The sequence below is a fragment of the Hyaena hyaena genome, unplaced genomic scaffold, assembly GCF_003009895.1.
Source record: "Hyaena hyaena isolate Hyena2069 unplaced genomic scaffold, ASM300989v1 scaffold_9, whole genome shotgun sequence".
Lineage (NCBI taxonomy): Eukaryota > Metazoa > Chordata > Mammalia > Carnivora > Hyaenidae > Hyaena > Hyaena hyaena.
This window is the reverse complement of record NW_024080641.1, coordinates 4,187,021-4,203,598: the sequence shown is the minus strand read 5'-3', so window position 1 is coordinate 4,203,598 and position 16,578 is coordinate 4,187,021. Positions and strand designations below refer to the sequence as shown.

The 16,578-nt window shown below is 55.4% G+C and overlaps 2 protein-coding genes across 2 annotated transcripts; one reads left to right on the top strand and one right to left on the bottom strand.

Annotated features, from left to right (window-relative positions):
* Positions 1-1,399: 1,399 nt before the first annotated feature.
* SNRPD2 (small nuclear ribonucleoprotein D2 polypeptide) lies at positions 1,400-7,617 on the bottom strand. The gene is made up of 3 exons (XM_039246229.1): positions 7,511-7,617; positions 5,901-6,080; positions 1,400-1,673 (listed from the first exon to the last, which is right to left on the bottom strand). Coding segments are annotated over exons 1-3 (357 nt in total). The 5' UTR covers positions 7,513-7,617; the 3' UTR covers positions 1,400-1,498.
* Positions 7,618-8,174: 557 nt separating this feature from the next.
* QPCTL (glutaminyl-peptide cyclotransferase like) lies at positions 8,175-15,268 on the top strand. Its single transcript, XM_039246218.1, has 7 exons — positions 8,175-8,535; positions 9,025-9,168; positions 9,821-10,102; positions 11,355-11,507; positions 11,594-11,693; positions 12,203-12,319; positions 14,620-15,268. Exons 1-7 carry the CDS (start codon positions 8,326-8,328, stop codon positions 14,763-14,765), a joined length of 1,152 nt encoding a protein of 383 aa, XP_039102149.1. The 5' UTR covers positions 8,175-8,325; the 3' UTR covers positions 14,766-15,268.
* Positions 15,269-16,578: the final 1,310 nt, after the last annotated feature.

The window sequence follows — 16,578 nt, the reverse complement described above, 5'->3', positions numbered from 1 at the left end:
GGAAACCATTTGGGCAGGGGTGGGTGAAGAGGTGAGGAAACTCCAGACTGATGCCAAGCAGGGTGCCTGAGGTCAGGGCTCCTGCTGCCAGCCTGCAGGGAACCCACTTCCCATTCCCTGGGGAGGAGAAGTCACCAAGAAGCGGGAGGCAGGGCAGGGAAGTGAATGTCCTAGCCACCGCACAAGAATTGAATCCTTGCAGGGGTGGGGAGCGGGGTGGGAGTATCTCCTGCAGCCATACCACTGCCCCTGCATTACAGATAATTTGGCTCCATCATTTCCTGAGTGACCATGGGCAAGTCACTTCCCCTCTCTGGGCCTCAGCTGTCTCACCTGTAAAATGGGATGGCACTAGCGTCCACCCACCAGACGCCTGTCCCAGTTAGACGTGGAACACTCAGTAAACGTGCGCCTTTATAACCCTGCAGCTGTCGCGCCTTCTCCTGCGGCGGGGTCCCTTGCTGTCACTAGTGGACTCCTGGAGTGACTCGGGATGTGCCTTGCACATCTCATTTTGTCCTCATCCTGACCTGAGGCCTACGAACTCCTGGCCCACCTGGGGTTTGGCCCCTTCTGGGGAACAGAGTGAGAGACGAAAGGCAGAGACAGAACAGAGACTGGGGGGGGAGGTGTGCAGCACAATGTGTGCGTGTCAGAGGAAGACAAGGGCCTTCCTTACCCCCCTCCCCACAGTGAGCCCCAGCCTCCCCAGCTCCATCTCCCTACATTTGTCAGAGAATTTCCCCCGGGGGCAACCAAGTTTTGATCTGAGGGCCAAAGAGCTCCAGGTTGAGCCCCCGACCCAGGGGCAGGGGGGTGTGGACGGCACCGCTTCCTGGCGGGGCACCTCTGGACCTCCCAGTTCCCTCCTCTGGAAGCGGAGGCCAGAATTAACAGCGCCCGCTCACAGGGGCGGACAGGGAGGCTGAGCGGCCCGGGGGCCGGGACCTGGCGCCCTGACAGCGCGGCGGGCGGCAGCCGCGGTCACTATAGCTGTCTGGGGCCCGACTGCTGCCAATGGTCCCCCCCTGGCGAGGGCAGGTCGGGACTCTCCTGGGTACTGCCATGTCCTCAGCACTGCAACACGGGCCCGCCACAGGGCAGGCTCTTGGGGGCCTGTTTCCTGGCTGAACAAATGGAAAACAAGACTGAAAGCAATTCTGAGTTAGACCCCAACTTCCTGAGAGAGAGATGCGGCGGTGAGAAGCAGGTAGAAAAGATGAAGGCGGAAGAGCAAGCTCTCTGCATCCCATCTGCTCGTTTCACAGACGGGAAAAGTGAGGCCTGGACGGGGCAGAGACAGGACCTCTTTGCCTGCTCAGAGAGGTCCCGGCCCCAGTGCCCAGCTGCCTCCGTCCCCCCGAGTCGGCCTCGCTCTCAAGGCTCTGGGACCAGACAGTTGCTACTAAAAAAGACGCAGGGCTTTATTTCTTCCGTTACACAGGTGGCTCTCCGCAGGACGGGGAGGGGGGGAGCTCCGGCGGTGGCGAGGACGCCCCTACTTGCCGGCGATGAGCGGGTTCCGCAGGACCACAATGACCGAGTCGCCGCGCAGGAACATCTTGGAGATGTAGCGGTCCTTGTTGACTGGCTTGGACTTCTTCTTGCCCTTGCCGCTCTTGGGGACCTCGGTCCACATCTCCTTCACGTTCTCCAGCACCATGTTGCAGTGCCTGGTGGGGGCAGAGGGCACCAACAGTGAGGTGGGAGCCTCCCGCCCGCCCTTCTTCCGGCAGCACCACGTGGGAGAAGGTGCGGGCAGGGGCCCAGGACTGCGGGGGCTCCCGCGCCACCTCTGCAAGTCCCCGGGTTGATGCTGGGGCAGTGAACTCCGCCCCTCTGTGCCTCAGTGTCTTCCTCTCTAACATGGAGCCATGCACAGCACCTCCCTCCTACAGTGTCCTGGTTAACTGAATCAATGCAGAGGCGCCTGGGTGGCTTGGTCAGTTAGTATCCTCCTCCTGAGTTCGGCTCATGGCATGATCCCCAGGTCATGGGATCGAGTCCCGCATCAAGCTGAATGTGGAGCCTGTGTGGGATTCTCCCTCCCTCTCTCTGCCCGTCCCTGCTCTCTTTCTAAAATAATTAAAAAAAAAAAAAAATCAGTACAGCATTCTTGTCAAGACTCAGGACAGGGACCGGCCCAGGATAAAGGCAAGCAAAACGGGTCAAGCGCTTCTAAAGGCACCAGCGGGGACGCTGCTTCTCTTTAGAGAACCAGGGGCCTATGGTGACACGCCACCTGCACCGCAGTCCTGCTTAGGGCGCCAGGGACCCACCTGTGACGACGGGACGGATTAGCTCCCTTGACAAACGCGTGCGAGGAACACAGCAGTGAAAGAAACAGAGGGTGTCCTGGCCCTGACGGTGTGCCCGTCCCAGCGCGGACAGAAGGGTGCTAACTAAGCGAGTCAACGAGCGGACCAGAAGTGCCGCCGGGTTACGTCAGCTGCTACGAAGAGCAGCTAAAGCTGGGTGAAGGGACGGAGGGCACGAGGAAAACGTGAGCACGCTGCAAGGAGAGAGGAAAATCGTGGATGGGGGGAGGGGGGAGATGGGCATAGAGGAAGGCACTTGTGGGGATGAGCACTGGGTGTTATATGGAAACCAACTTGACAATAAACTGTTTGTTAAAAAAAAAAAAAACCTGGGGGGGAAAAAAAAAGAAAATCGTGGAGAAGAGCTGGGAAGTTCTGGGCCTTGCGACGCGGTGCCATCCGGGGGGACTGCTGGGTGGCAAAGGCCAGGCATGCACGGAGGGCGAGCTTCTGAAGGGAAGGAGGAGGACAGGAGATGGCTACGCCCCCGGCCCCCCCCCCCCCGGCCCCCTCCCCGGGCTGGCCTGTGCGGTGCAGAGTCCTGGAAGACGCCCGGGAACTGGCGGCAGTAGGGTGACCTAGGTGGCCTGGGGACAAGCTGGATGGAAACTTGCCACTGGAGTGCTGCTACGGGTTTCGGAATGACACGACTACATTAGCAAGTCAGAAAAAAACAATTAAAAAAAAAAAAAAAAAAGGCAGCGTATCATCATGGAAACAATCCTGAGGTGTATGCTGTGCTGTTAAGGGAGAAAGCCGAGGTCTAAACCTGTGCGGTGTGCCGTTAGCACTGATATTTATTTTTTAAAGTTTATTGTTTTCTTGAAGGGGGGGTGCACATGCGGGAGGGGCAGAGAGAATCCCAAGCAGGCTCCGCACGGTCAGCGCAGAGCCCGACACGGGGCTCAATCCCGTGAACCGTGTGATCATGACTTGAGCTGAAATCAAGAGTCGGAGGCTTAACCAACTGAGCCCCCCAGGCACGCCAGCAGTGATTTAAAACTAGAGACAACGCACCCTCCACGACCGGTCTGCACGATGACACATGAGACCTGAGGGATTTGCCATGGAGGGCTTCCTGGGGAGGGCCGCCGGGGGGCTGGGCGCCTCTGTACCTGCTAAATTTTGCCCCAACGGCACACACTGCTCCCTCGAGAAAGTGACATAATTAATATAATGAATAAGGGGGTTAAGAATGTCTTCACTGACCTGCAGGGATGTTCTCAGGCTGCCGCTACAGGTGAAAAACAAGATGCAGAAGAGCACATGGAAAATTCTATCTTAAAAACAATTTACAACGACAACATGTCAAGGAGACCTCAATAAAGCTGTTAGCAAACACCACAAAGGAGTCCGTGTGTGTGTGTGTGTGTGTGTGTGTGTGTAATGTGGCAGGATACGTACTACAGTGAAAGACTGATCTATGTAATATATAAAATCTATCACATGTGGGGCACCTGGGTGGCTTAGTCGGTTAAATGTCCGACTCCAGCTCAGGGCATGATCTCACAGTTCGTGAGTTCGAGCCCCATATCGGGCTCACTGCACAGAGCCTGCTTCAGCTCATCTGAACCCCTCTCTCTCTGCTCACGCTTTTTTTTTTTTAAATATTTTTATTTATTTCTAGGAGAGAGAGAGAGACAGCGTGAGCAGGGGAGGGTCAGAGAGAGAGGGAGATACAGACTCCGAAATAGGCTCCAGGCTCTGAGCTGGCAGTCAGCACAGAGCCCTATGCGGGGCTCAAACTCACGAACCGCGAGATCATGACCTAAGCGAAAGTCGGATGCTTAACCGACTAAGCCACCCAGGCGCCCCTGCTCACGCTTTCTATCTCAAAAATGAATAAACACTTAAAAAACGTATCACGTAATAATACATATGTATACGTAATAAAACATATATTATACATATATAAGTAGACCACCCCCTACTGAGCGCTTACCAAGCGCGCAGGCCTCTTCTGAGCCCTGACCGGGCAGTCCTCACTGCAACTCACCCCCAAGAGGTACACACTAGTGTCCTCTGCAGCTTCCAGAGCAGGACACTGGGCTCAGCGGGATGACATTTTAGAAGTGGCAGAGCTGGTGTTCAAGGCCAGTCTACCTGCGTCCTTGGGCTCAGGTCTCCTTCTCAGTCTCCTTGAGAGGAAACTGAGGCTCAGAGTGAAAGACTTAATCATGGTCAATAAACAGCTTAGGGCAAAAACATTCTAGAATTACGCTTCACCACACACTACGTTCCCAAATGCTGACCAAAGGCCGTGGGTTATGTGTTCCCTGAGCATTTATCGCATGAGCTACTGAGCCAGATACTCTTCGTACAGAAATACTTCGTCCTCACATCTGTTCCACGAGTATTTTTATGATGCACGTTTTGCAGAGTAGGAAACTGAGGCTCAGAGAGGCAAGGTCACTTGCTGTTCCCTCTGGCTGAAAACACTCAGATCCCAGCGTGCTCTTTCATTTTATTCAGGTGTTCACCACTGCCTCTTTGTAGGGGGACGCTTGCGTCACCGTCTAGGACAGCACCCCCTTCCCAGCATTCCATGCTCTTACCTGCCTTTACTTTTCTCACAACACATTACCCATGTGCCTGCTGTCCGCTTCCCTACCTACAGCGTGAGCTCTCTGAGCCATCTTTGCTTTAGTCACTGCTGTGTTTCTGGAGCCTACAGAAGTACCAAGCAAGGGTACCCGATGTTATACATTCTGTGTGTTAGCTGCAAACACTGTCTAAGAGCTTCCTGTGTGCCAGAAAAAAAAAATTTTTTTTTTAATTTTTTTTTTTTTTAATGTTTTATTTCTAGGAGAGAGAGAGAGACAGCGTGAGCAGGGGAGGGTCAGAGAGAGAGGGAGTCACAGACTGAAACAGGCTCCAGGCTCTGAGCTGGAAGTCAGCACAGAGCCCGACGCGGGGCTCGAACCCACGAACCGCGAGATCATGACCTAAGCGAAAGTCTGACGCTTAACCGACTAAGCCACCCAGGCGCCCCCCCCCAAAAAATTTTTTTTTAATGTCTATTTATTTTTGGGATAGAGAGACAGACACAGCACAAGTGGGTGAGGGGTAGAGAGAGAGGGAGACACAGAATCGGAAGCAGGCTCCAGGCTCTGAGCTGTCAGCACAATGCCCGACTCGGGTCTCGAACCCATGAACTGTGAGATCATGACCTGAGCCAGATTCAAGAGTCGGATGCTTAACTGACTGAGCCCCCCGGGTGCCCCACCAGATGCTGTGCTTCTAAGGACCTGATGAGATGCCGCATGTGTTAAGTCAAAGAATCTTTGCCGCCACCAGAATTACTGCTGCCGTGTGGAAGAGAGAAAGTGACTCGATGGACATCTCGCAGCGGCTGGAAGAGGCAGCGCTGGGACCCAAACCCAGGAAAACTGGCCCCCGAGTACGTGCCCGTTAACTACCGCACCGTACCACTGGAGGGGCAATGAGACACAGTCACACCTCGAGGTCTGAGGATGCTTAGGCCCCGCGACTCTGAGACCCTTGCGTCCGGGCTCCTCACGCTGGAGCTGGGGCTGCCTCTCCAGGCCTACGCGGAACACCTTCCGAGTCCCAGGCGCTCACCTGTCGAAGGCCTTCACGCGGCCCAGGAGCTTCTTGTTGTTGCGGCAGTTGATGAGCACTTGGGTGTTGTTCTTGACTGACTGCGTGAGCACGGACAGCGGACCCGTGTTAAACTCTTCTTCCTCCCGCTTCTGCAGCTCCTCGGGGGTCATCTCACTCTTGGGCTTGTTGAGGAGACTCCTGAGTGGGCAAGTATGGAGGCAGTAGGTGAGAGGGTCCAGAGCTGGGGCATGCGTGGTCACATAGCCTTGTACTTGGTGCCTTCCCGTACCACGCCCACTGACCCGCTATGTCCCTCTCCCTTGGCATCGCAACTCAGAAGCTTAATAGACATTTCCAACCTTACAGGTCCTCGGTTGAGCTCCAGATCTCCCAACCACTCCCCCCCCCCCGCTCCATCCAGAGCCTTCCCTGTTTCCATCCTTCTAGTTCCTTGAGCAAAAACTCTGATACCGACTTGGGTTCTTTTCTTTCACATCCTACATTCAACCTGCGGGCAAATCCTGTCATCTGCTTCTAAAAATACATCCGGAACCTCACCATTTCTAACCATGGCCTAAACCTCCACCATCTCGCTCCTCAGAGCCTTGCTTGTCTCTCTGTTTCCACCCATGCTCCTGGGCAGTCTGTTCTCCAGAGCAGTCCTGGATATTGCATCAAAACCTAAGTTATACCATTGCACTCTTCAAAACCCCGCCATGGCTCCCGTCTCTGTACAAAGTAAAATCCAGAAATTTTTTTTTAAACAATGTCCTGCATCTGCCCCCATCCCTCTGCTCCAGCCAGGGGCCTCCTAGGTAGTCCTTTAAGGTATTAAAGGTCCTTAAACTTTCATCTAGGGCCTCTCCATTTGTCTTCCCTCCGCCTGGATACCTCCCAGGTATCTCTGTGGTTCTCACTGTCTTCGGGTCTTTGCTCAAGTGTTGTCTTCTCAATGCGTCCTTCTGCACCCATTAAGTTACTCTCTCAAAACTGGCATTCCCTATTGTTTTTACCCTGCTCTATCGTTTTTCTACTCACAGCTCTGGTCACCCACCATGCCAAATACTTTACATGTTTAATATCAGTGTATTTACTGCCTGCCTCTTCCCACCCCAAAGGCTGCAGCGGAGGAATTTTCTTGCGGGGTGGGCGGTGCTACTCACTGATGGATCCCACGTGTCTAAAGCAGTGTCTGATACATGAGCACTCAAGGATTGATGAAAAAATAAACAATCGACGAAATCGTTAACGGTGACCCGTTAGCCGAAAAAGTCGCGAACAGGTGAAAAGCCAATTGTTTCCAGCTCTAACTTTCCGGATAAGTCCCATGCCTCAAGCCGTTATTTCTAAACCTCCGCACTCCCCTTTCCCAGGTTCTTCCCGTTAAAATCCTTTTCAATAAGATTAATTCTCTGGGAAAGCCCCTAGCCTATTATCTGACAAAGCTGCCTTCTCTCTCGAACTCAGGATCCATCAAGGGCCTCAAGCCCGCCCTCAAACTCATCGGTGGAAAGATGCGTACTTTACCCCTAAAATCTGCCGCCGTCCCGCCTCCGCCCATCACTGATAACAGACCACATTTACATCCTCAGCCCCCCTCCCGCCGCCAAAGCCTAGCCCGGCCTCACATGGTGGTAGTGGCTGCGTTCCTAGCTCAGCGCCGTCTACTCCGCGTTGCTGCTGCCTCTGAAGCCGGAGCTAGAGAAGGGACTTCCGTTTCCTGTGGGCCACTTCCGTCGGCGCCTGCGCAATCCCAACCAGAGGGCGGGGGCGTGGCCTGTTGCCATAGCGATCCGCGCCAGGCCTGCGCAGAGGTCGGGTAGAAGCCTTGCGTAGTGGTTCGAGGTCCTGTAGGACCGTACGGGGCAGATATTCACGACAATGGAGAGAAGAAACGGGTCCGACTCAAATCACTTCGTTGTAGAACCGCACAGGCTGAAGGAGGGAAAGGACACGCTATTCCAAATACCCGCCGGCCCCGCCTCCGGGGGCGCGGCCTCCGCGAAGCCAATCGGCTCCTCGCTTCAGGGATGGACACCGCCCCTTTTCCATTTGGGAAAGTTCTTTTACGGGTCTTACTGATCGTTCCGGCTCCGAGTAACCAATCCTTTGCCTTCATACAGGAGGGGCGTGGACCTGCGTTTAGGTCGAATGTTTTCCACGATCAGACATTTCTCATTGGTTTCTCTTCTTCCGCTGAGGTGGAGCTTATGCCTTTCGCGCTCCCTTTTGGGTTGTGCAACCCTCAGGGGACCAATCCTCAAAGCCCCAGGAGACAGGAAGGCGTGTTCTCAGAACGAGAGTCCCATTGGCTTCACCGGTAGAGAAAGGGTGGGATGGTGCAGTCGCTCTTCTCGTTCATTGGTTCCGTGATTCCATGGGGTGGGATTTGGCTGGGCCTAAACTCTCCGCGGTCCCGAACCGGTTTCAGAGCTAAGCTGCCATGCCTTCCGGGGGCCGCGGGCGGCCCCGGCTACGGCTCGGGGAACGTGGCCTCTTGGAGCCACCCTCACCGCCCAAGCGCCGCCTGCTACCGCGGGTGCATTTCTTGCCCCTGCTTCTGCTGTCCCTGGCCGTGGCCTCGGCGTTCTACACCATCTGGAGCGGCTGGCACCGCCAGACTGAGGAGCTGCCACGGGGACGGGAGCTGCGGGTGAGGCTGCGCAGGGGCACGGGTACCGGGGGAGGCTAATCCCCGCCTCAGCTTCCCGGAGGTCTGAGGTTGACGTGTCTGTATCGTACGCCCGGCCGTAGCCGCAGGTGCTGCGGTCTCCGTCCGTAGAGCGCATGCCTGTTGTTATCGGGCTTGTTCTGTAATAGGTGGTTGGTTTTCCCTCGGAGGAAGAGTCTGGAAGTAGTGAGCCTGGGAGTTGTGGGTTCCAATCTGAAAGGCAGCCATTTGGAAGAGTCCCTTCCCTTCTCTCGGCCTCGATTTCCCAGTCAGGATTGGGGTGGGCTATCCTGATGGATTTAGAGGGACCTTTCCTGAATCTGTCTCGGATTTATCCTGGAAAGCTCCGAAGCTGGAGGCCCGAATTAGGAAGAACCGGGGTTCGTAGAGGAGATGGCCTCCGGGGTAGGGTCTGTATGGGGGTTGCTCTCATGCGCTGCTCTTCTCTTCCCTATCTTACCCCCTCCCAAGGGCCGGTTGATCGGTAGCCTCTCCGAAGCCCGGCTGCGGAGGGTGGTGGGGCAACTAGACCCAGGCCGGCTCTGGAACACTTACCTGCGCCCCCTGCTGGTTGTGCGGACCCCGGGCAGCCCGGGCAACCTCCAAGTCAGAAAGGTAAGGGACCCCACCTCCAACCCCTGACCTGGCAGCCTGCCAGGGAACAGGAGCCAGGCATTCTGCCCAAGATCCCCCGAGCCGCTAAGACACAGAGCTGGGACTCTGACTGCGGATAATCTGAATCTAGAGCCTCGCTTTAGTAGTCAGTCACCAGGCTGTACTGCCTTCTGTACTGCCCGGCAAAAGCTTACTGTGCGCTAGGCAACTGTTCTGTCAGGTGAATAACAATGTAATGCTCACTCTGCAAATGGGGAAACTGAGGCCTAGAGCATTTTGCCCAAATCCCACAACTCATAAATGACATACCAAATTTCAGGTTGGCTTCAGCGCTGGCACCATAACATCTTTGTATTGGCTCCCTTCTTGGCATCCCGAGTCATTTGAATACCTACTTCTTGAGTTCAAATCCGACCTCAGCCACTTGGAGTGTGACCTTGGACTAGTTTCTTAACCTCTCTGCGCCTTAGTTTCCTCATCTATGCACCTGGCACTTGGTAGGGACTCGGCAAAAGCGTGTCAAGGGAATGACTGAAACAGAAGTGGGGGTGATGAGTTGGCCCAACGGCTCTGCATGGCTTGGGTCACATGGCCCTTCCCCCCACCTCCTCCCCAGTCCCCACCCAGCCTCCCGCCTCTCTCCTGACACTAGTTCCTGGAGACTACCCTGCGGACCCTGACGGCGGGCTGGCATGTGGAACTGGACCCCTTCACGGCCTCAACACCCCTGGGGCCGCTGGACTTTGGCAACGTGGTGGCCACACTGGACCCAGGGGCTGCCCTTCACCTCACCCTTGCCTGCCATTATGACTCCAAGCTCTTCCCATCTGGGTCAGCTCCCTTTGTGGGGGCCACAGACTCGGCCGTGCCTTGCGCTCTGCTGCTGGAGCTGGCCCAGGCCCTGGACCAGGAGCTGAGCAGAGCCAAGGAGCAGGTGAGGAGTGGGGGGCCCGGGCCGCCCCTCCCCTGCCTGCACATGTCTTCCTGCTTTCACTCTACACACACAGTCGCGGGGATCTTTTCATGCCCTGAAGCTCAGATCCTGTCCCTCCTCTGCCCGACACCCTCCCCACGGCTCCCACCTCATTGCAAGCCTGAGCCAGAGTCCTTACAGGGGGCCATGAGGTGGGCCCCGTTACTTCTCAATTCCCATCTCCCACTCCTGTCCCTCCTCCCCGTTCCTCAGACTCTGGAGAGTTCCTGGAGTCCCTCCCATCTGAGGGAATTTGCACTCCCTCTTGGCTCTGCCTAGAATGTGCTTTTCACAGACACTTTCCCGGCTGGCTCCTGCCCTTCATCCAGGTGTCATCCAGTGTCACCCCCTCTGAGATGGCTTCCCAGCCACCCTGAAAGAGCTCCCCGTCACCATCCCGGTTTCCGGCGCCTTGTCTGTCTACCTCCCCAACAAGAATACGCTCCATACACGCAGGGGTTTGGTGGCCTTGGTTTTCTGCTGTGTCCCCTGGGCCCAGGTGATTACCTGGCATAAACCAGGATGTCAGTAGAAATGCGTGGGATGAATGAAAACACAGATCTCCTCATGCTGCTCAGACCTGCTCAGACCCCTTCTGTGGCTCAGCCCCCTGTAAGAAGGCCCATGCGCCCTGGCCCTCGCTCAACCCCTCAGGCCTTTTCACAAAGCTCTCTGGCTCTGGTGCCAGCCCTCACCCATGTCACTTCCTTGCCTGGGGACAGTCTTCTCTCGGCTCCATTTTGCCAGGCCAGCTCCCACTCATCTCGGTGCAAATGCCTCTTCCCAGCAGACCCAACATGGTTTCCAGGCCAGGTTATCCCCGATCCCTTCCTATGCTCTTTTTGAACCCTGTAGTTCTTCTTTTTTTAATGTTTGTTTATTATTGAGAGAGACACAGAGACAGAGCATGAGCGAGGGAGGGGCAGAGAGAGAGGGAGACACAGACTCCAAAGCAGGCTCCAAGCTCTGAGCTGTCAGCACAGAGCCCGACCCGGGGCTCGAACTCACGAGCCGCGAGATCATGACCTGTGCTGGTCAGATGCTTCACCGACTGCCCCCCAGGGGTCCCCCCAGAGTCTGTACTTCTGGCCACCACCTTCTCTGAGTGAGAAGACCTAGTCTGCCCTGCCCAGCTGCACGAGCGGGAAGGAAACGTGGATGGGCTGAGGCCAAGGGCTGGCCCTGAGCTGGCCCTGACCACCAGCTCCCACAGGAAGCCCCGGTGACTCTGCAGCTGCTCTTCTTGGACGGCGAAGAGGCACTGAAGGAGTGGGGGCCCAAGGACTCCCTTTATGGCTCCCGGCACCTGGCCCAGCTCATGGAGTCTGCACCCCACAGCCCGGGCCCCACCAGGATCCAAGCTATCGTAAGACCAGGGCCCTGCTGGGTTCCGGCGAGGGAGGGAGAGGGCCGGGCGCGCTTGGCCACACGCCACCCGGCCTCTGTCCCTAGGAGCTCTTCGTGCTTCTGGATCTCCTGGGCGCCCCAAACCCAAACTTCTACAGTCACTTCCCTCACACGGCCCGCTGGTTCCATCGGCTGAGGAGCATCGGTAAGGGTGAAGGTAGAGGCAGGCGCCAGCCTGGGATGTGGGACGGCTGCCGGGCTGAGTGAGGCACCTGTCTCCGAGGGGCCATCCAGCCTGCCCCCCACCTCTCTAGCCTCTGAGGCATGAGAGTAGAAACACACAAAGATCCCACAGCAGTCAAGTGCAGTGATTACAAACGGGGGCTCTGGGGTCAAAGAGCCCTGGGTTTGAATTCTGGCTCCACCTCTTACCAGCTGTGTGAACCTGGGCAAGTGGCTCCATCTCTCTGAGCCTCAATTTCCCATCTGGAAAATGGGCAGGAAATTGACAATAGTAGGGATATCGATCTCCGAGGCTCAGAGGGAATAAATGAGACCAGGACACACTGAGCCTGCAGGAAGGGGTAACTAACCACATTCTTGTCGGGATCCTCAGTGCTTTGCTCAGGCCTCCCGCCCTGCCCTGATGTGTGAGCAGGAGAGCCTTTGACCCTGAGGGGCTGACTCTTGCTCTCTAATCCCCACCACCTCCAGAGAAGCGTCTGCACCGCTTGAACCTGCTGCAGGCTCATCCCCAGGAGGTGATGTACTTCCAGCCCGGGGAGCCCCCTGGCTCTGTGGAAGATGACCACATCCCCTTCCTCCGCAGAGGTAAGTGCTGCAGGGAGCGGGGAGGGGGTTGGGGAAGTCCAAGGAAGGCACAGACGGGCCCTGGCCCTGGCCCGCTCCCAGGGCTGGGGAGTGGTGGCAAGTTCTTTAACGCCTTTGTGCCTTGACTTTCTCATCTGTAAAACGGGGACGCTAATAACCCCTATCTCAGAGCTGTGGAGGGAGTCGAACGAGCTAACACATGGAAAGATGCTACTGGCCCAGCGATGGCACGTCGTAAACGTTCAAGAAACGTTAGCTCCTCTTGTTGGTGCCTCAGTGATTGTGCCTCAGCCCAGCAGAATCACCCAAGGAACTTTGAAAAATGCCCAGTTGCATCTCTGGCCTTCTGAACACACTTGCGGGTCTCTGTGTTACTCGTACAAGACTCCCAGATGACCCTGACAGACGGCCAGGCCTGAAGATGTCCGGCAGAGGGGCTCAGAGCCTAGGATTGTCCTAGATTTGGACAGGCTTGGCTTCTAGCATCTGCCACTTACCATTGGTTGACCTGAGGCAGATTACCCAGCCTCTCTGAGCCTCGTTGCCCATGTTTCTTCTGGAAAACGAAGAGACCTATGGACACACCTGTGTGTGTATATGTGTGATCACAGGGTAGGGAGGATTGAACAAGGGTAGGTATGTAACATGCGTTCTTCTGCAGTGCTTGGCAGATAGTAAGTATTAAAAACGGCTTTTTCAATTTGTGCTCTATATTTTACTTAACAAATATGCATTCCTTACAGTGCCTTAAGTTTATTTATTTACTTTTGGAGAGAGAAAGAGAGAGGGAGAGCACGAGCATGGGAGGGATCGGGGGGCGGGGGGAGAGAATCCCAAGCAGGCTCCACGCTAATAGCATGAACCCATACACTGTGAGGTCACGACTTGAGCCGAAACTGAAAGTCAGACCCTTAACCAACTGAGCCTTCCAGGCTCCCCTCCAGTGCCTTCTTTATTGATTCATTCAGTGACTATTTCCCAATGCAGTACTGGGCCAGACGTCAGGGATACAGTGATGGGCACTAATCTGCCTGGGTCCTGTCTAGTAGTTGGGGGGACAGATATTTGCCAAATCTTGACAAACACAGGAAAGTGCTCTGAGGACAGGAACCCATTGCAGTGCAGGGATTAGGAAAACAGACTTGAGAGACAGGCGGCCTGGGTTCCCATTCTATCTAAGCAGGTTTAAATTTTTTGTTTGTTTGTTTTATTTATTTTTGAGACAGAGACACAGAGCACGAGTAGGGGAGGAGCATGTAGAGAGGGAGACACAGAATCTGAAACAGGCTCTAGGCTCTGAGCTGTCAGCACAGAGCCCGACAGGGGGCTCGAACCCACAAACCCTGAGATCATGACCTGAGCCGAAGTCGGACGCTTAACCAACTGAGCTACCCAGGTGCCCCTATTCAGGTTTACTAGAGGCGTGAGCTTAGGTGAATCACTCTGCCTGCCTCTGTGCCTGGGTGTCTCATCTATAAAATATGGTGAATATAGGATTACTGTAAAGGATTATTGCAAGGATAAATGGTGTGTGGGGGTCTGTATGGCCTTAATTTAGAGCCTAGAATCGAACATGTATGATAAAAGTGCAAGCTAAGGGCACCTGGCTGGCTCAGTCGATACAGCATCTGACTTTTTTTTTCTCTCTTTTTTTTTTTTTTGAGCATCTGACTCTTGACCTCAGGATTGTGAATTTGAGTCTCACATTGGGTGTTAGAGATTGCTTTAAACTTTTTTTTTTAACGTTTATTTATTTGTGAGAACGAGACAAAGTGTGAGCGGGCGAGGGGCAGAGAGAGAGGGAGACACAGGCTCCGAAGCAGGCTCCAGGCTCTGAGCTGTTGGCACAGAGCCCGACGCGGGGCTCGAACCCACGAACCTCGAGATCGTGACCTGAGCCAAAGTCAGATGCTTAACTGACTGAGCCATCCATGCGCCCCTGGAGATGGCTTTTGAAAAAAATTTTTTTTTAAAAGGTACAAGCTATAAATAAAGAAAATAAAAAGAGCTAAATACTCTACCTGGCAAAAGAATTCAATGGCATCTTTCCCTTCTTCCAGTCTTTGCCCAATCCATTAACTCTTCAGTTTCTCTAACGTGTGTTTGAGAACAAGAGATATACTGGATGTATTTTTTCAAACTAACGTGTTGCCCTCACGTGCTTAAAGCCATCATTCAGAGTTCTTCGGAGGCCAGGACTCCATATCTTCTGGGTGGGGGGCGAGGCAGGTTTCCCCGGGCCTGGGTCTGGGCTCCTGGGTCGGCCGTTGGCCTCACCAAGCGTCCCCTCTCTCCTCCAGGCGTCCCGGTGCTCCACCTCATCTCCATGCCCTTCCCCTCCGTCTGGCACACGCCTGGCGACTCGGAGGCCAACCTGCACCCCCCCACGGTGCACAACCTCAGCCGCATCCTCGCTGTGTTCCTGGCCGAGTATCTGGGGCTCTAGCCTCCCTGGCTGACTCTGAGCGCGGAGCCGCCAGCTGGGACGTCCCGGGGGTGTCTGGAGCCAACGGAGCTTGGGCCAGGCTGTCCGATCCTTTCTTCGGCTCTATTTGTGCTATGACTGGAAGACCCTCTCTCCTTTGAGGGTCTCAAGCTACCGCTCTTCAAAGACTTGGAAGAGGCGAGGCCACTGTGGGGGGTGGAGCCAAACGCCTAAGAGCTCGGACCCTGTCCTGAAGGAAGCACTTGGTTTGAAGGCTCCCAGGGGCCAATTGCTGTTCAGTCGGAGTCAGCAGACCTTGGCGGGGCCTCAGGACCAGCACCACCGCCCCATCAAGTGAATTCTCCGTGGCTTATGTTTTCAGGATGTCCGTGGATCGCCACGTGGGGCCCACAGGGAATGGGCTTGTGAACAGGAATGAGGAGATGGAAGCTGATATTTGGGAGCTCGAGTCAGCCAGACCCGAGGGCAATAAACCAGTGTTTCTGTGAAACATACTCTGCAGATTTAGCATGACTAGGTGTTGCTTGGGGGGGGAATCAGTATTTCAGCATGGAACCCCTTGATTGGGAGCCTCATAGAACCAGGGTGCCTCAGAAGTCACTCTGGGAAACACTAGGTTTCGACAAGTTTAAGTGTGTTCGTGGAAGGAGTCAGACGGACCGTGATTCCCTGCTTGGCTAGTTCTGCCAAGCCATCCTTTCCCTTTCTGTTGTGGGTGTAGGAGTGTGAGATGGTGGGGGTCACCGCAACTCCAGTGATGGCTTGAGGAAGGCTTTCCCCACCCTCCCTAATGGTCAGGCTCAACTGGGGTGCTTGTTAAAAAATGCAGAATCCCAGGGTCGCTCCCGCCCCCCAGACCTGCTGAATCAGAACCCCGGGATGGGGCTGGAACTCTGCAATGAGCCCCTGAGGAAGTGGCCCCATCACTGGCGGGGACACACCTTCCTTAAGGACACAGTGTGGTGTGTTCCCGGCAGCTTAGCCGACTGCCAGGCTCTGTGCTTGCTGGTTTTGTGACTTGGACGGAGCCCTGGCAGTCAGCAGGGAGCCCCGGCCAGGATGGAGGGTTGCGTAGTGAAGGTGAGCCTTCCGAGCCAGCTTGGGGCTGGAGAAGGCTCCAGAGAACTCACGGGCCAAAACCCAGGATTTAAGATGAGAGAGGATGAATAGAAGGTCCTTGTTTGTGGTTTTCCGCAGCAGCTGACATTTACCAGGCACCTGCCGTGTGCCAGGCGCCACGAGCACTTTACACGGATCAGCTCATGGAGTCACCGCGGTGACTCAGGAAGTCCTGAGGCAGGTACGATTTCAGTTCTTGTTTTGCAAAGGAAGTGGCGAGGGCTGAGGCTGCCGATGACCCTGTTGTTTACAGAGCCCACGTTCTCACCCGCAACTGCACTCCTAACCCCATGTCGCGTTTCCCAGAAATCACCTGTGCTGGCCCAACGGGGCCTTACAACAAGTAGCTCCTCCTGAGGCTGAATGGACTGCAAGTTAGAGCGGGCTTGGGGTTGGCGGGGAGGACACTGATGGCCTCTTACTGGTGGATATGGTGTTAGTCCAGAGCTTAGAAATGGAAGTCGACGGACCTCAACAGCCAGGGAGGCAAGGATCTCAAGCAGGAGGGACAGTTCATTTCTCGTGTGGCCCTCACGGTGCCGAGCGCTTGAGACTTTTTCATCTCCCCTTAGCCTCACAGCCATCCCCAAGGGGAGGGAGACCTTCACCTTGGAGTTAAGAGACGGGGAACCGTGTGTTGAGTTACACCCCGGGCTCTCTACGCCTTCCCAGTGAGGGGTACTGCGTACCGGGC

Excerpts from the sequence above, each read along its gene's own strand:
- SNRPD2 (XM_039246229.1), bottom strand. Across the intron at positions 1,674-5,900 it reads CGCGTGAAGGCCTTCGACAG|GCACTGCAACATGGTGCTGG; the intron begins GTGAGCGCCTGG and ends TGCCCCCACCAG.
- QPCTL (XM_039246218.1), top strand. The coding sequence starts at position 8,326 with ATGCCTTCCGGGGGCCGCGGGCGGCCCCGGCTACGGCTCGGGGAACGT. Across the intron at positions 8,536-9,024 it reads CACGGGGACGGGAGCTGCGG|GGCCGGTTGATCGGTAGCCT; the intron begins GTGAGGCTGCGC and ends CCCCCTCCCAAG. Across the intron at positions 12,320-14,619 it reads CATCCCCTTCCTCCGCAGAG|GCGTCCCGGTGCTCCACCTC; the intron begins GTAAGTGCTGCA and ends TCTCTCCTCCAG.